The sequence below is a fragment of the Pristiophorus japonicus genome, chromosome 7 (assembly GCF_044704955.1).
Source record: "Pristiophorus japonicus isolate sPriJap1 chromosome 7, sPriJap1.hap1, whole genome shotgun sequence".
NCBI classification, from domain to species: Eukaryota; Metazoa; Chordata; class Chondrichthyes; family Pristiophoridae; genus Pristiophorus; species Pristiophorus japonicus.
The window spans coordinates 11476110-11491453 of record NC_091983.1 but is presented as its reverse complement, the minus strand read 5'-3'; the positions used below and the strand labels follow the sequence as shown (position 1 = coordinate 11491453).

At 43.5% G+C, this 15344-nt stretch overlaps 1 protein-coding gene across 2 annotated transcripts in view; it reads right to left on the bottom strand.

The window, feature by feature from the left end:
* LOC139267052 (frizzled-3) overlaps positions 1–15344 on the bottom strand; it is a 152632-nt gene that overhangs the window by 32213 nt on the left and 105075 nt on the right. For both annotated transcript variants that reach the window (XM_070884791.1, XM_070884792.1), the window contains exons 3-4: positions 10871–11067; positions 917–1934 (exon numbers count right to left, since the gene is read on the bottom strand). In XM_070884791.1, the coding sequence (XP_070740892.1) occupies positions 917–1934; positions 10871–11067 (1215 nt within the window). The remainder of the gene's footprint in view (positions 1–916; positions 1935–10870; positions 11068–15344) is intronic.

Below are 15344 nucleotides of genomic sequence, written 5' to 3'. Positions count from 1 at the left end.
GGTAGGGAAAGAGAGAGAGAGAAACTATTTCCTCTGGTCAGAGAGTCCAGAACAAGGGGGCATAACCTTAAAATTAGAGCTAAGCTTTTCAGGAGTGAAATCAGGAAGTACTTCTTCACACAAAAGGCAGTGGAAATCTGGAACTCTCTCCCTCAAAAAGCTGTTGAGGCTGGGGGTCAATTGAAAATTTCAAAACTAAGATCAATAGGTTTTTGTTCTGCAAGGGTACCAAGAGTTACAGAACCAAAGCGGGTAAATGGAGTTAAGATACAGATCAGCCATGATTTAATTGAATGGCAAACAGGATAGAGGGGCTGAATGGCCTATTCTTCTTCCTATGTCAATTGAGTGCAGTACTGAGGGAGTGTTGAGCTGTCGGAGGTGCCGTCTTTCAATCTGCTCTTTCAGATGGATCTAAAAGATCCCACAACACCATTTGACGAAGAGCAGGGGAATTCTCCCGGTGTCCTGGCCAACATTTAGCCCTCAAAAAACACAATTTATTTCACTGTTGTTTGTGGGAGCTTGCTGTGCGCAAGTTGGTTGCTGTATTTCTACATTGCAACAGCAAACACAGTTCAAATATACTTCATTGGTTGTAAAGCACTTTGGGATGTCCTGAGATCGTGAAAGGTACCGTATAAATGTGAGTCTTTCTTTCTATTGACTTGCATTCACTGAGTACTAGGTATTATTTATAGCATGCAAGCGACATTTTCTATACTTGCTGAAGTTGTATGTGTTTGCTCAGTGACTGGGGAGCGGTGTAGGACATCAGTGAACACAGTTTTAAGATACAGGATTAATAGGTTATTAGTGACAGATTACAGAAAAGTTCACCACCTCATACACTACCAGTCAATTGTGATTTTTACTTTCCTTACTTTTCTACTTGAATAGTGAAGAAGTGACGCACCTGGTAAGGGCAGGGAATGTGGTATTCACGACAGCGCTCCTGAATCCATGTCGTCTCCCATACAGTACGGAACGCTTGCTCGTAAAAATAACATCCAATCACGACAAGGAGTGGCACGAGGTAGAGAACGCTGAACACGCCGATGCGGATCATGAACTTCACCAACTTGTCCTGGTTCTCTTTCTCCAGTGGGATTTCGATCCGTACGCGGTTCAGGGATATTATACCTGCCAGTAGCAAAGAAACCCCCACCACCACATAAAGGCACAGTGGAGCCAGAACAAAATATCGCAGGGCATCAACATCGTACAGTCCGACAAAGCAAACACCGCTGATGTTGTCCCCTTCAATTTTGTTCATGGCGAGGAGAACAATAGTGAGGGTCCCTGGGATGCCCCAGGCGCTTGCGTGGAACAGAAGTGCTTTCTTCTCTATGGCCTCACTGCCCCATTTGGGAACGGCAGCTAAAAACCACGTGATGGTAAGGATGACCCACCAGACACTGCCCGCCATTGTGAAGAAGTAAAGTACCATAAACAACATGGTACATGCCTTATTGTGGGAACCTTGTGTCACTGTAGACGCTTTATAAACTGACGGATCATTTCTGTTGCAGGCAACTGTATCCTCGAGAAGAAACCCAATGAAGAAGACCAAGGACACCATCATGTAACAGACTGCGTAAAATATGATTGGGCGCTCTGGATAGCGGAATCGCTTCACATCAATGAGGAAAGTGAGAAAGGTGAAGAGTGTGGCAGACAGGCAGACGATAGATATCACGCCGATGAAGTACCTGGCAAAGGAAAGCTCTTCACGCCTGAAATACATGTTAGGGCAGGGAGGTGAACAGTCTGTGACCCCCAGGAAGGAATAGCCAAGCTCAGGATCGATTTTCAATTCCCGTGGGCACCAGAAGCCATAATCTCTCTGCACAGCAATGGGGGCCTCCTCTGTGGGATCTCCACCTGAAACAGAGTCAGCTTGGCGTGGGTAGGTTTCATCACAGTCTGGAAATCTACGGGGTAGAAAAAGTGCATCAGAAAAATCAGTCGATCATTACTCAGTTTTCTATATACCAGTATCCAATTCTCACTTCGTACACTGATCCCCACTGGAAAAATCAGGTTGGAAGAATTATGGTTAACATCAACAACAAATATTTATGCTTAAGAGTGCAGCTGACAACACCAGAGGAAAGTGGAGTGGACAACTTAAGAGGTTAACAAGGCAAGTGATCTGACTGACCTCATACACTTAGAATCTGATGTGATCACTGTATCTCTATGGCTGTCGGTTCCTCTCTGAAGCCATTGTGAGCAGTCACCCCTAGCCTTACCTGGAGTATAGCTCGAATGTCAGAAATCGTCAATAGGTATGGTCCAACAGCCTATACTCTGATAGCCTGTTATAGTAAGTGTAGCTAGGGAGGAACAAGTGACTTTGGACTTATGGTTCCCAAAGCTCTCCACCTCTGGGATTTACCTCGCCTCATGTCTGGGTCTGCTATAGCTTCACCGATAGAGATTGATTGCTATGATTAGTCAACAACTCCATTATTGTTGCATCATGTGACTACCTGGATGGTAGAAGGCCAACTAGACAAACTGTGATCTAGTCATTCCTATCCAGCTCACAGGCCATTCCTACATACTTCCCTTGTATGTGCGTGTATATATTTATTTTCCTCCCTATCCTTTTGTTCTATTCGTTTTGAATTGCTGTTTACCTGCCATGGTTCCCCAGTTCTAATGACGGGTTATACCCGAACCGTTACCTTGTCTGTTTTATCCACAGATGTAGACTGAACCCACTGCTTCCGCCATTTTCTGTTTCTCCAAATAACTTGATTGCTCTCAGCATTTGGGGCAGAGTACACATTAGCCTCTGCAAGAGGCTTATGGAGTACACTTACAGATCCTGCAAGCTGAGAACAGACTGACCAAGCATCTAACTATAATTCTCATTTTCCTCATGATTTTGGGGTTCCTGGAGAGCAGTAATAACTGGAGAGACGGAATTCGCCTACTTCTTTGTGGGACTTACTGTCAACTCAATTAAAAGGAGGGGTGCTGCAACAACTTGCATTTATATAGCACCTTCCAACATAGGAAAACATTCCAAGGTGCTTTACAGGAGCATTATAAAACATAATTGACACCGAGCCACATAAGGCGATATTAGGGCAGGTGAACAAAAGCTTGGCCGAAGAGGTAGGTTCTCAGGAGTGTCTTAAAGGAGGAAGGAGAAGTAGAGAGGCAGAGAGGTATAAGGAGCGAATTCCATGGCTTAGGAGCCTTAGCAGCTGAAGGCACGGCTGCCAATGGTGGAACGATTAAAATCAGGGATGCTCAAGAGACCCGAATTAGAGGAGCGTAGATATCTCGGAGGGTCGTAGGGCTGGAGGAGATTACAGAGATACGGAAGGGCGAGACTATGCAGGGATTTGAAAACAAGAATGAGAATTTCAAAACCGGGAGCCAATGTAGAGCAAAGGGATGATGGGTGAATAGGACTTGGTGCAAGTTAGGACAGCAGAGTTTCGGATGACCTCAAGTTTACGTAGGTAGAATGTAAGAGTCCGGCCAGGAGTGCATTGGAATAGTCAAGTCTTGAGGTAACAAAGGCATGGATGAGGGTTTCAGCAGCAGATGAGCTGAGGCAGGGGCGGAGTCAAGCGACGTTCCGGTGATGAGAATAGGCGGTGTTAGTGATGGCGCGGATATGTGGTCGGAAGTTCATCTTGGTGGGTCAAATCATCATCATCATAGGCAGTCCCTCGGAATCGAGGAAGATTTGCTTCCACTCTAAAAATAAGTCCTTAGGTGACTGAACAGTCCATTAAGAGAACCACAGTCCCTGTCACAGGTGGGACAGATAGTCATTGAGGGAAGGGGTGGATGGGACAGGTTTGCCGCACGCTCTTTCCGCTGCCTGCGTTTGTTTTCTGCATGCTTTCGGTGATGAGACTTGAGGTGCTCAGCGCCCTCCCTGATGCACTTTATCCACTTAGGGCAGTCTTTGTCAGGGACTCCCAGGTGTCGGTGGGGATGTTGCACTTTATCAGGGAGGCTGTTGAGGGTGTCCTTGTAACGTTTCCTTTGCCCACCTTTGGCTTATTTGCCGTGAAGGAGTTCCGAGTAGAGCACTGGCTTTGGGAGTCTCGTGTCTGGCATGAGAACTACGTGGCCTGCCCAGCAGAGTTGATTGAGTGTGGTCAGTGCTTCAATGCTGGGGATGTTGGCCTGGTCGAGGACGCTAACGTTGGTGCGTCTGTCCTCCCAGGGGATTTGCAGGATCTTGTGGAGTCATCGTTGGTGGTACAGGCAACTCTCGATTATCCGTACATGGATCCAACGGAAAACCGTTGTAACGGGATTTAAAATTCTGTTGCTAACAAGTGAAAAGACAGCCCCAAATAATTTGGAAAAATCACCTTCCAAACACTGTGCTCATTGGTATTTGCTCATTCTCTCTCTCACACAATCTCTCTCTCTCTCACACTCGCACATTCTCTCTCCCTGGCCGAAGGGACCCCGTACCGGCCGCTTCAGTCCTGGGCTGAAAGGACTCTGCACCGGCCCGGCCAAAAGGACTCTGGGTCTCTCTCTCTCTCTCTCTCTCTCTCACTCACCATAAAAATCACACTCCTCTGCCCTCGCTTTGCTGGTGTGTGTGTGTGTGCGAGCTGCTGCAGCCGCTGTCTCTCGCGGCCGCCGCTGATGTTGGGAACGGGGGCAGTGCCGGCACCGGGTTCCAGGCACGGACTTTAATCAGAAGATTGCTAACTTCACCAGCGTACCAGCAAACCAGGCACAGAACCTGTACATGCATGCTGGTAATGTCCATCTTTTGTTACTGTTTGTTTTAACTTATAAACGTAAACTCGCCCTAACGATTGTATTCATTCATTAAAGTTTTAACTTTAAAATGTAGACTCACCTTAATGGAAAAATCGTTTACCCGAAATAGCCCAATCCCCGAGGGACCCAGATAATCGAGAGTTGCCTGTATTTCTCCAGCAACTTGAGGAGCAAGGTCCATGTCTGTGAGCCATACAGGAGGGCGGGTATTATGGTTGCGAACAGTCTGATTCAGCCTCAGACTGTTGCCAGGGAGAGGGATGGAGTCAGTTAGGGAACGGGACTTGTGGCGGGGACCACAAAAAATGACTTCATCTTCCCAATATTTAATTGGAGAAAATGTCAAGTTGCAAGTACATGAATCGCTCAGAATATTTCTCCTGTTGCCTGTGCCACACAGCAAGAGCATCATTTGCTGAGGACTAAACTGGAGCAAGGCGGAGCCCCTCGTGGGCCTTGCGGCGACTGGCATTTGGAAGCGGATCACCTGCCAATTCCCAACCAAAGAACGTGCAGAGTACAGAAAGCACAAATAAGAGGGAGGGGAAAGAAAATCAGTTCGTAGGTTGCTTGTATCCATGCCAGAGAACAGAGGAGTTCTCCCAGTGTCCTGGTCAACAGTTATTCCTCAACTAATGCACTCGTAAACAGATTAACTGTTCATCATATTTCTGGGACCTTGCTGTGTGCAAATTAGTTGTTGCATAGTAATGGTAACTAAACCTCAAAGGCAATTCATTGGCTGTGAAGTGCTTTGGGACGTACTGAGGATGTAAAAGACACTACTTAAATTGCAAGTGGTTTCTTCTTTCTTTCAAACTCGAGCTGTTTTCGTTCCACATGGGTTAAATAATCAGATTTCAAATTTCCAAAGAGTTCTAGTCATGTTACCAGGAGGAGTGAAAGGGGTGAGGGAACAATCCTAAAGGTAGAATCCTTTACTAAATAGCAAGAGTGTGTCTTCTAATGGGTCAACCAGAAAAAGTCACAAGAGCAAACCTTTGTAAGTTACTGACTGCGGGTGAGAATAGATACCGGAATGGGAATGGAAGCACACATAAAGAAAAAAAAGATAAGTACCCGTTAGAAAACAGACCGTACTTGTAATTAAAAAAGGAAATGCTGGAGATTTATGGTAGGACTGCCAGATTCTGGAAAGAGAAAATATACAGTGACACTTAGAACACAAGAACATAAGAAATAAGAGCAGGAGTAGGCCACCTGGCCCCTCGAGCCTGCTCCGCCATTTAATAAGATCATGGCTGATCTGATCATGGACTCAGCTCTACTTCCCTGCCCGCTCCCTATACCCTCTATTCCCTTATCGCTCAAAAATCTATCTATCTCCGCCTTAAATATATTCAATGACCCAGCCTCCACAACTCTCTGGGGCAGAGAATTCCATAGATTTGCAACCCTCTGAGAGAAGAAATTCCTCCTCATCTGAGTTTTAAATGGGCGGCCCCTTATTCTGAGACTATGTCCCCTAGTTTTAGTTTCCCCTCTGACTGAAAATATCCTCTCTGCATCCATCTTGTCGAGCCACTTCATTATTTTGTATGTTTCGATAAGATCACCTCTCATTCTTCTGAACTCCAATGAGTATAGGTCCAACCTACTCAACCTATCCTCATAAGTCAACCACCTCGGTTCCGGAATCAACATAGTGAACCTTCTCTGAACAGCCTCCAATGCAAGTATATCCTTCCTTAAATACGGGGACCAAAACTGTACGCAGTACTCGAGGTGTGGCCTCACCAATATCCTGTATAGTTGTAGCAGGACTTCTGCTTTTATACTCCATCCCCTTTGCAATAAAGGCCAACATTCCATTGGCCTTCCTGATCACTTGCTGTACCTGCATACTAACTTTTTTGTGTTTCATGCACAAGTACCCCCAGGTCCCCCTGTACGGCAGCACTTTGCAATTTTTCTCCATTTAAATTATTTGCTTTTCTATTTTTTCTGCCAAAGTAGATAACCTCACATTTTGCCACATTATACTCCATCTGCCAAATGTTTGCCCACTCACTTAGCCTGTCTATATCCCTCTGCAGATTTCTTGTGTCCTCCTCACAATTTGCTTTCCCACCCATCTTTGTATCATCAGCAAACTTGGCTACATTACACTTGGTCTCTTCATCCAAGTTATTAATATAGATTATAAATAGTTGAGGCCCCAGCACCGATCCCTGCGGCACACTACTAGTCACTGTTTGCCAACCGGAAAAGACCCATTTATCCCGACTCTGTTTTCTGTTAGTTAGCCAATCCTGTATCCATGCTAATATATTACCCCCAACCCCGTGAACTTTTATCTTGTGCAGTAACATTTTATGTGTCACCTTATCAAATGCCTTTTGGAAATTCAAATACACCACATCCACTGGTTCCCCCTTATCCACCCTGCTCGTTACATCCTCAAAGAACTCCAGCAAATTTGTCAAACAAGATTTCCCTTTCATAAAACCATGCTGACTCTGCTTGATTGAATTATGCTTTTCCAAATGTTCTGCTGCTGCTTTCTTAATAATGGACTCCAGCATTTTCCCAACGACAGATGTTAGGCTAACTAGCCTATAGTTTCCTGCTTTTTGTCTGCCTCCTTTTTTAAATAAGGGCGTTACATTTGCGATTTTCCAATACGCTGGGACCGCCCCAGAATCCAGAAAATGTTGGTAGATTAGAACCAATGCATCCACTATCTTTACAACCACCTCTCTCAAGACCCTAGGATGTAAACCATCAGGTCCAGAGGACTTGTCCGCCTTTCGTCCCATTATTTTACCGAGTACTACTTCTTTAGTGATAGTGATTGTATTAAGTTCCTCCCTCCCTCTAGCACCTTGATTATCCACTTTTGGGATGTTTTTAGAGTCTTCACCGTGAAGACCGATACAAAATATTTGTTCAACATCTCTGCCATTTCCCTGTTCTCCATTATTAATTCCCCAGTCTCATCCTCTACAGGACCAATATTTACTTTAGCCACTCTTTTCCCTTTTAAGTACCTGTAGAAACTCTTACTATCTGTTTTTATATTTCGTGCTAGTTTACTTTCATAATCTATCTTCCCTCTCTATCATTTTTTTAGTCATTCTTTGCTGGCTTTTAAAAGTTTCCCAATCCTCTGGCCTCCCACTAGTCTTGGCCATATTGCATGCCCTTGTTTTCAATTTGATACCATCCCTTATTTCCTTCGTTAGCCACAGATGGTTATCCCTTCTCTTACAGTCTTTCCTGTTCATTGGAATATATTTTTGTTGAGAGTTATGAAATATTTCCTTAACTGCTCATTAACCGTCCCATACTTTAATCTATTTTCCCAGTCCACTTTAACCAACTCTGCCTTCATACCTTTGTAGTCTCCTTTATTTAAGCTTAGGACACTGGTTTAAGAACCAACTTTCTCACCCTCCAACTAAATTTGAAATTCAACCATGTTATGGTCACTCATTCCTAGAGGATCCTTTACTATGAGATAATTTATTAATCCTGTCTCATTACACAGTACCAGATCTAAGATAGCCTGCTCCCTGATTGATCCTGCAACGTACTGTTCAAGGAAACTATCCTGGATACACTCTATGAACTCTTCCTCAAGGCTACTCTGGCCAATTTGTTTTGTCCAAACAATATGGAGGTTAAAATCGCCCATGATTATTGCTGTTCCTTTTTTACAAGCCTCCATTATTTCTTGATTTATACTCCATCCAACAGTGTAGCTACTGTTAGGGGGCCTATAGACTATGCCCACCAGCGACTTTTTCCCCTTAGTATTCCTTATCTCCACCCAAACTAATTCAACATCTTGATCTTCTGAGCCAGTATTGTTTCTCACTAACACACTGATCTCATCCTTTATTAACAGTGCTACCCCACCTCCTTTTCCTTTCTGTCTGTCCTTCCGAATTGTCAAATACCCCTGAATATTTAGTTCCCAGTCTTGGTCACCTTGAAACCACGTCTCTGTAATGGCTATCAGATCATATCCATTTGTATTTATTTGTGCCATCAAATCATCTATTTTGTTAAGAATACTACGTGCATTTAGATAAAGAGCTTTTAAATTTGTTTTTTTACAATTTTTTCTGCTTTGATCCCACTTTCGATTCACCGTTATGTTTATATATTCTGTCCCTTCCTGGCACGCTCTGAATTTCATTTCCCCCAGTGCTACCCTGATCTATTGTCTTCTCTTTATACTTTGACTTTTTAAATTTTCGCTCACCTGAATCCTCACCCCCCACTAATCAGTTTAAAGCTCTCTCTATAGCCCTAGTTATTTGATTCATCAGGACTTCACCAAAAGAACTTGGTGGGTCCTTTGTCAGAACCTGTGGCAGTAACTTTAGTGGATCAGGAGCACCACAAGTAAATGCCAAAGCCCAGAGATAGCTTCATTAAATGCTTTACTGAAGCATCAGGTAGTGCAGTCAGTTGGGACACTGCTCATTTGCCCTAGAAACCTCTGTTAGAACGTAGCCCAAACTAGAGAGATAGAAGTATTCTCTCTTCATAGTTGCAAGAGTCCTAAACAAAACAAGCATGGGAAGTTTCAAACTAGTTCATGCTGGGTGCAGTTGCATTGCACAAAGCTATCCAAATATCTCCATAACTAGCAGTCAGTCAGGCCGTCAGATAGCTGGAAGAAATTCTGGTTTCCCAAGTGGGACACTGCTGGAGGTAGGGATTAAAGGAGAAATGTATCTAAACTGCTGTATGATCCTAAATGTCATCAGAAAATGCCAGGCAGACTAAGTGGCATCTCTTAGTCTTGTGTATTATGCTTTACTATTGTGGATCAGAAACAATGTATGCACAGTTTCACTGACAGTGTATCAGAAGCTCCACTCCAATACCAACTCGGGTGCTTGACTCTGCCTTCCTCCGTGCTCATTAGTGAACACACACACTATGCCACTCAAAAGGCGTCTCAACACAATATATCTGCTCCCAGGTTACCTACAATCCGCTGTTGTAAAGTATAAGAACATAAGAATTAGAAGGAGTAGGCCATTCGGCCCCTCGACCCTGCTTCGCCATTCAATAAATTCATGGCTGATCTTCTACCTCAACTCCACTTTCCTGCACTATCCCCATATCCCTTGATTCCATAAATATACAAAAATCTATAGCTCTCTGTCTTGAATATACTCAACGACAGCTCTCTGGGGTAGAGAATTCCAAAGATTCACCACCCTCTGGGTGAAGAGGTTTCTTTTCATCTCAGTCCTAAATGGCCGACCCCTTATTCTGAGATTGTGACCCCTGGTTCTAGACTCTCCAGCCAGAGGAAACATCCTCCCTGCATCTACCCTGTCTAGCTCTGTAAGAATTTTGTAGGTTTCAATGAGATCACCTCTCATTCTTCTCAACTCTAGAGAATATAGGCCCAGTCTACTCAATCTCTCCTCAAAGGATAATCCCCCCGTCCCAGGAATCAGTCTGGTGAACCTTCGTTGCACTCCCTCAATGGCAAGTATCTCCTTCCTTAGGTAAGGAGACTAAAACTGTACACAAAACTCCAGGTGCGGTCTCACCAGGGACCTATATAATTGCAGTAAGATGTCTTTACTCTTATACTCAAATCCTCTTATAATAAAGGTCAACATACCATTTGAAACCAGATCAAAAACAGTTAGACAGCCATTACTAAGTGTACACATAATATCTCTGTGTAACATTTATTATTATATGGCAATTCAGATAAATAAACTTCTATTTTAATGGGCATCGTAGAGAAGGGTGTGGCTTTTTTTGTACATTTGGAAGGAAAATGGTGCACCTGTCGACACCTGAAATAAATGTGGGGATCTTGCGACATTTGCCACGGTGGTTGCTAAGAGAGCTGAAAGAATGTTGTAAATAAACAGAAAATACCTTAAATGCTCGCAGGTCAGGCAACATTTGGAAGAGAAAGCAAGGTAAATGTTTTTGGGAGAGATCCTTCATTCAGTCGTGATAACATTACCCATTTCTCTCTCACAGAAGCTGACTGAGCTGCTGGGTACCTCCAGCATTTTCTGTCACATTCCCAACATTGTGTTTTTCTCACCAGCTGCTGGCTCAGAAGGGTTAACTTTCTTACTTTGCACACTCCATCTCCTCGGGCCACATGACTCCAAACATCTCCATCAGCTTATGACACTCCACGTATGCTCGCTGACACAGCTTACGACACGGCAGTGTAATACGCCCATACTCCGTACAAATTGGGGCATACATCGCACACAGGAACGGCTGTAGGTCCCGGGAACACTCCAAGTTTATAAGAGGGTGGAATGGCTGAAAGAAAAAGAGAGCACACGTGTAAGGTTACAGAGCTCTATTTGAAGAATCTGACACAGTAGAGTTCAGTTCGAACGATCAGTCATGATCAAATCCATCATGTTCAATCAAAAGCTCAGTTTCTAACCCGGTATTGTATATATTCATCAAAATCAAAGGTGGACTTAAAAGATCCCGTGGCACTTTTCGAAGAAGAGCTGGCGAGTTCTCCCCGGTCTCCTGACCAATATTTATCCCTCAACCAACATCACTCAAACAGATGAATTGGTCCTTTATCTCGTTGCTGTTTGTGGGACCTCTGACAGTGCAGCACTCCCTCAGTACTGAAATTAATTCCCTCTCTCAATCACTGCAATATGATTTATCCAAAAGATCAACACGATGTAATGTCACCCAATTCAAGAGTATTGACTAGACAACTGATTCCCATTCCTCCAAACTTGTAATAATGCAGTACTGGTTGATATTAAACGAGCATGGTCACTGTGTGGAGAGTAGAATTATTTTCCAGCAGGCTAAATGGCTCTGACAACTCCAGCATGTTGGCTGCCAGGGTCAGGAATCACCATCACTGCTATTTTCTTAAGTTTGTAAACTTTGTTAAAGAAGTTTTTTTTTTCCAACACAGTTGAAAGAAAGCTTTCATTTCTGGAAGAATATCTGGAATTGGTTTGTGGGCAGAGGACAGGAGGAAAGAAAGAGAGAAACAAAAAAGGTACATAAATTAGGTGATGCACTAAAACATTGATAGAACTATACCAGTTACCCAACCAGGCCATGCTGCAGAAGAGGAGGGGGAAAATGCATATACATCTCCCAAGAAGCTGGGATTGCACACACTGGTGAGATTTTAATATTAGTGCATGGGGACATCCAGACCATAAGGGAAGTGCTTATGGGAAAAATTCCACTCCAGGGACTGATGCATAAAATCTAGGTTGGCATTCCAGTGCAGTACTGAGGGAGTGCTGCACTGTCGGAGGTCCCACAAACAGCAACGAGATAAAAGACCAGATAATCTGTTTGAATGATGCTGGTTGAGGGATAAATATTGGTCAGGAGACTGGGAGAACTCCCAGCTCTACTTCAAATAGTGCCACGGGGTCTTTTAAGTCGCCTTTGATTTTGGTGAATATATACAATACCGGATTAGAAACTGAGCTGCTAATTGAACAGAAAGACAAGATGTAAAACAAATAATTTTAATTTATTCATCCAAAGTCAGTACCCACTGCAGCAGAAGTCACTTTAAATCAGGGCACTAGGGTCAATTGCAGTCCTCCCAGAAAGGGAGGGAGCAGACATTGGGCAACGCGATAGAAAAGATGTGAACATCACAGAGACTGAAAAGGAGTTGAAATGTTTTTCAGAGAGGTTCATTACAATAACAGATACACAAACGTCAAATTTGAATAAGATACACAAATGGATAGTATATAGATGTGAGTGTTATGCCTAGCATCATGCAGTGCATTATATAATATTCCCGAGATATACCCTAAAACCACAGCGCCTTACTCAGGAATGTTATGTCTTGGAAGCAGTGGCTGTGTTTAACACTGTTTTACTTGTTATGTGAACTTTAACAGTTAAGACTTGTGGACAATTTTTTTCCACAGCAGATTGAACAAGTAGGGTCGAATTGACAATATGACAGAATGTAACCAGCAGGGTAGATAAAGGGAAATCAGTGGGTGTAGATGATTTGGATTTACAAAAGGCATTCAATAAAATGCCACATAAAAGGTAAGATAAGGGCTCATGGGATTGGGTGTAAAGTATTAGCATGTATAGAGAATTGGTTAACGCACGTTTTCCAGTTGGCAGGCTGTAACTAGTGGGGTGCTGTAAGAATCAGTGTGCCTCAGCTATTTACAATCTATATTAATGATTTAGATAAAGGGACCAAGTGTAATGTATCCAAGTTTGCTGACGATACATAAGAACATAAGAATTAGGAGCAGGACTAGACCATTCGGCCCCTCAAGCCTGCTCTACTATTCAATGAGATCATGGCTGATCTTCTTCCTCAATTCCACTTTCCTGCACTATCCCCATATCCCTTGATTCCCTCAATATCCAAAAATCTATCGATCTGTCTTCAATATACTCACAGACAGCCTCCACAGCCCTCTGGTGTAGAGAGTTCCAAATATTCACCACCCTCTGAGTGAAGAAGTGTCTCCTCATCTCAATCCTAACTGGCCAACGCCTTATTCTGATTATGATCCCTGATTCGAGACTCCCATCAGAGGAAACATCCTCCCTGCATCTACCCTGTCAAGCTCTGTAAGAGTGTTGTATGTTTAAATTAGGTCATCTCTCATTCTTAAAACTCTAGAGAATATAGGCCTAGTCTACTCAATCTTTCCACATAGGACTATCCCTCCATCCCAGGAATCAGTCTGGTGAATCTTCGTTGCACTCTCTCAATGACAAGTATATCTTTCCTTAGGTAAGGAGACCAAAACTGTACACAATACTCCAGGTGCGGTCTCACCAGGGCCCTATTAATTGCAATAAGACGTCTTTACTCTTGTACTCAAACCCTCTTGTAATAAAGGCCAACATACCATTTGCTTTCTTAATTGCTTACTGTACCTGCATATTAACTTTGTGATTCGTGTACAAGGACACCCAGGTCCCTCTGAACACCATTTAAAAAATACTCTGCTTTACTCTATTTTTCCTACCAAAGTGGATAACTTCACATTTCTCCACGTTATATTCCATTTGCCATGTTCTTGTCCATTCATTTAGCCTGTCTCTATCCCCTTGAAGTCTCTTTGCATCCTCCTCACAACTTACATTCCCACCTAGCTTTGTATCATCAGCAAAGTTGGATATATTACATTTGGTCCCCTCATCCAAATCATTGATATAGATTGTGAATAGCTGGGGTCCAAGCACTGATCCTTGCGGTACCCCACGAGTTACAGCCTGCCAATCCGAAAATGACCCGTTTATTCCTGCTCTGTTTTCTGTCCATTAACTAATCCTCAATCCATGCTAATATATTACGCTCAATCCATGAGCCCTAATTTTGTTCAATAATCTCTTGTATGTCACCTTATCAAATGCCTTCTGAAAATCCAAATACACCACATCCACTGGTTCTCCTTTATCTATTCTACTAGTTACAACCTCAAAAAACTCTTCACAGATTTGTCAAACATGATTTCTCTTTCATAAATCCATGTTGACTCTGCCCAATCCTATTATTATTTTCTAAGTGCACTGTTATCACGTCCTTAATAATAGATTCAAGCATTTCCCCTACTACTGATGTCAGGCTAACTGATCTGTAGTTCCCCGTTTTCTCTCTTCCTCCTTTCTTAAATAGCGAGGTTACATCTGCTACCTTCCAATCCGCAGGAACTGTTCCAGAATCTATGGAATTTTGGTAGATGACAACCAATGCATCCACTGGGGCCGAAGTCTGGTGCACCTATGATACTTAAGAGTGGTACTTGTCACTGGGAGATCCGATGCGGCTGGAAGAGCCATTTTCAGGACTTTGAAATTTTTACAAATTCCCACAGGAAATGAATTGGGTGGATTTTAGAATTCAGCAAACAAGAGATTGCTAAATAAAGGGAAAATAGAATGAGAGTAAACTACTGAGAGACATAAAAACAGACGGTAAAAGCTTCTATAGGTATGTAAAAATGAAAAAATTAGCAAAAGTAAATGTGGCCCCACTACAGGCTGGGACAGGAGAAATTATAATGGGGAATAAGGAAATAGTAGAGAAATTAAACAAACAATGTCAATCAGTGGTGGAGTAGTGGTGACATCACATTAAAAGGGAGAGATTCTGTTATTTTAAATCTTCGGCCACTGGTCCACCAGGGAGGGATTCGGCCGGGCCAGCGGCCTGGTACCCAAGAGGGGGTTGCCTGGCTGAACCCGGGGGGAGCAGTATTTTGCCGGCTGATCAGGAAGTTGGCCGGCAAAATTTTTTACATTGCGACCGCCGCAGTGGGCCCTCCGCTTTAAGGGCCACCATGCTGCCAGGCCGCATTCACTCTGCAGAGGGTGCACCAACAGAAAAACCTGTCGGAGGCACCGCACGGCAGGGGATCGACGGATGGAGCTGAATATCGGAAGGTAAGTATTTTTGATTAATAAAATTGGCGGTGCAACCCCTGATAACTTGCTTTCGGGCGCGATCGGGTCTAGGCCGAAAAATCCCCGACATGAATTTAGGTCGGGTCGGCCAGTTGATCCCAAAGCGCCGGCCATTTGATTTTAAGAATGGCCTCGCAAACAAG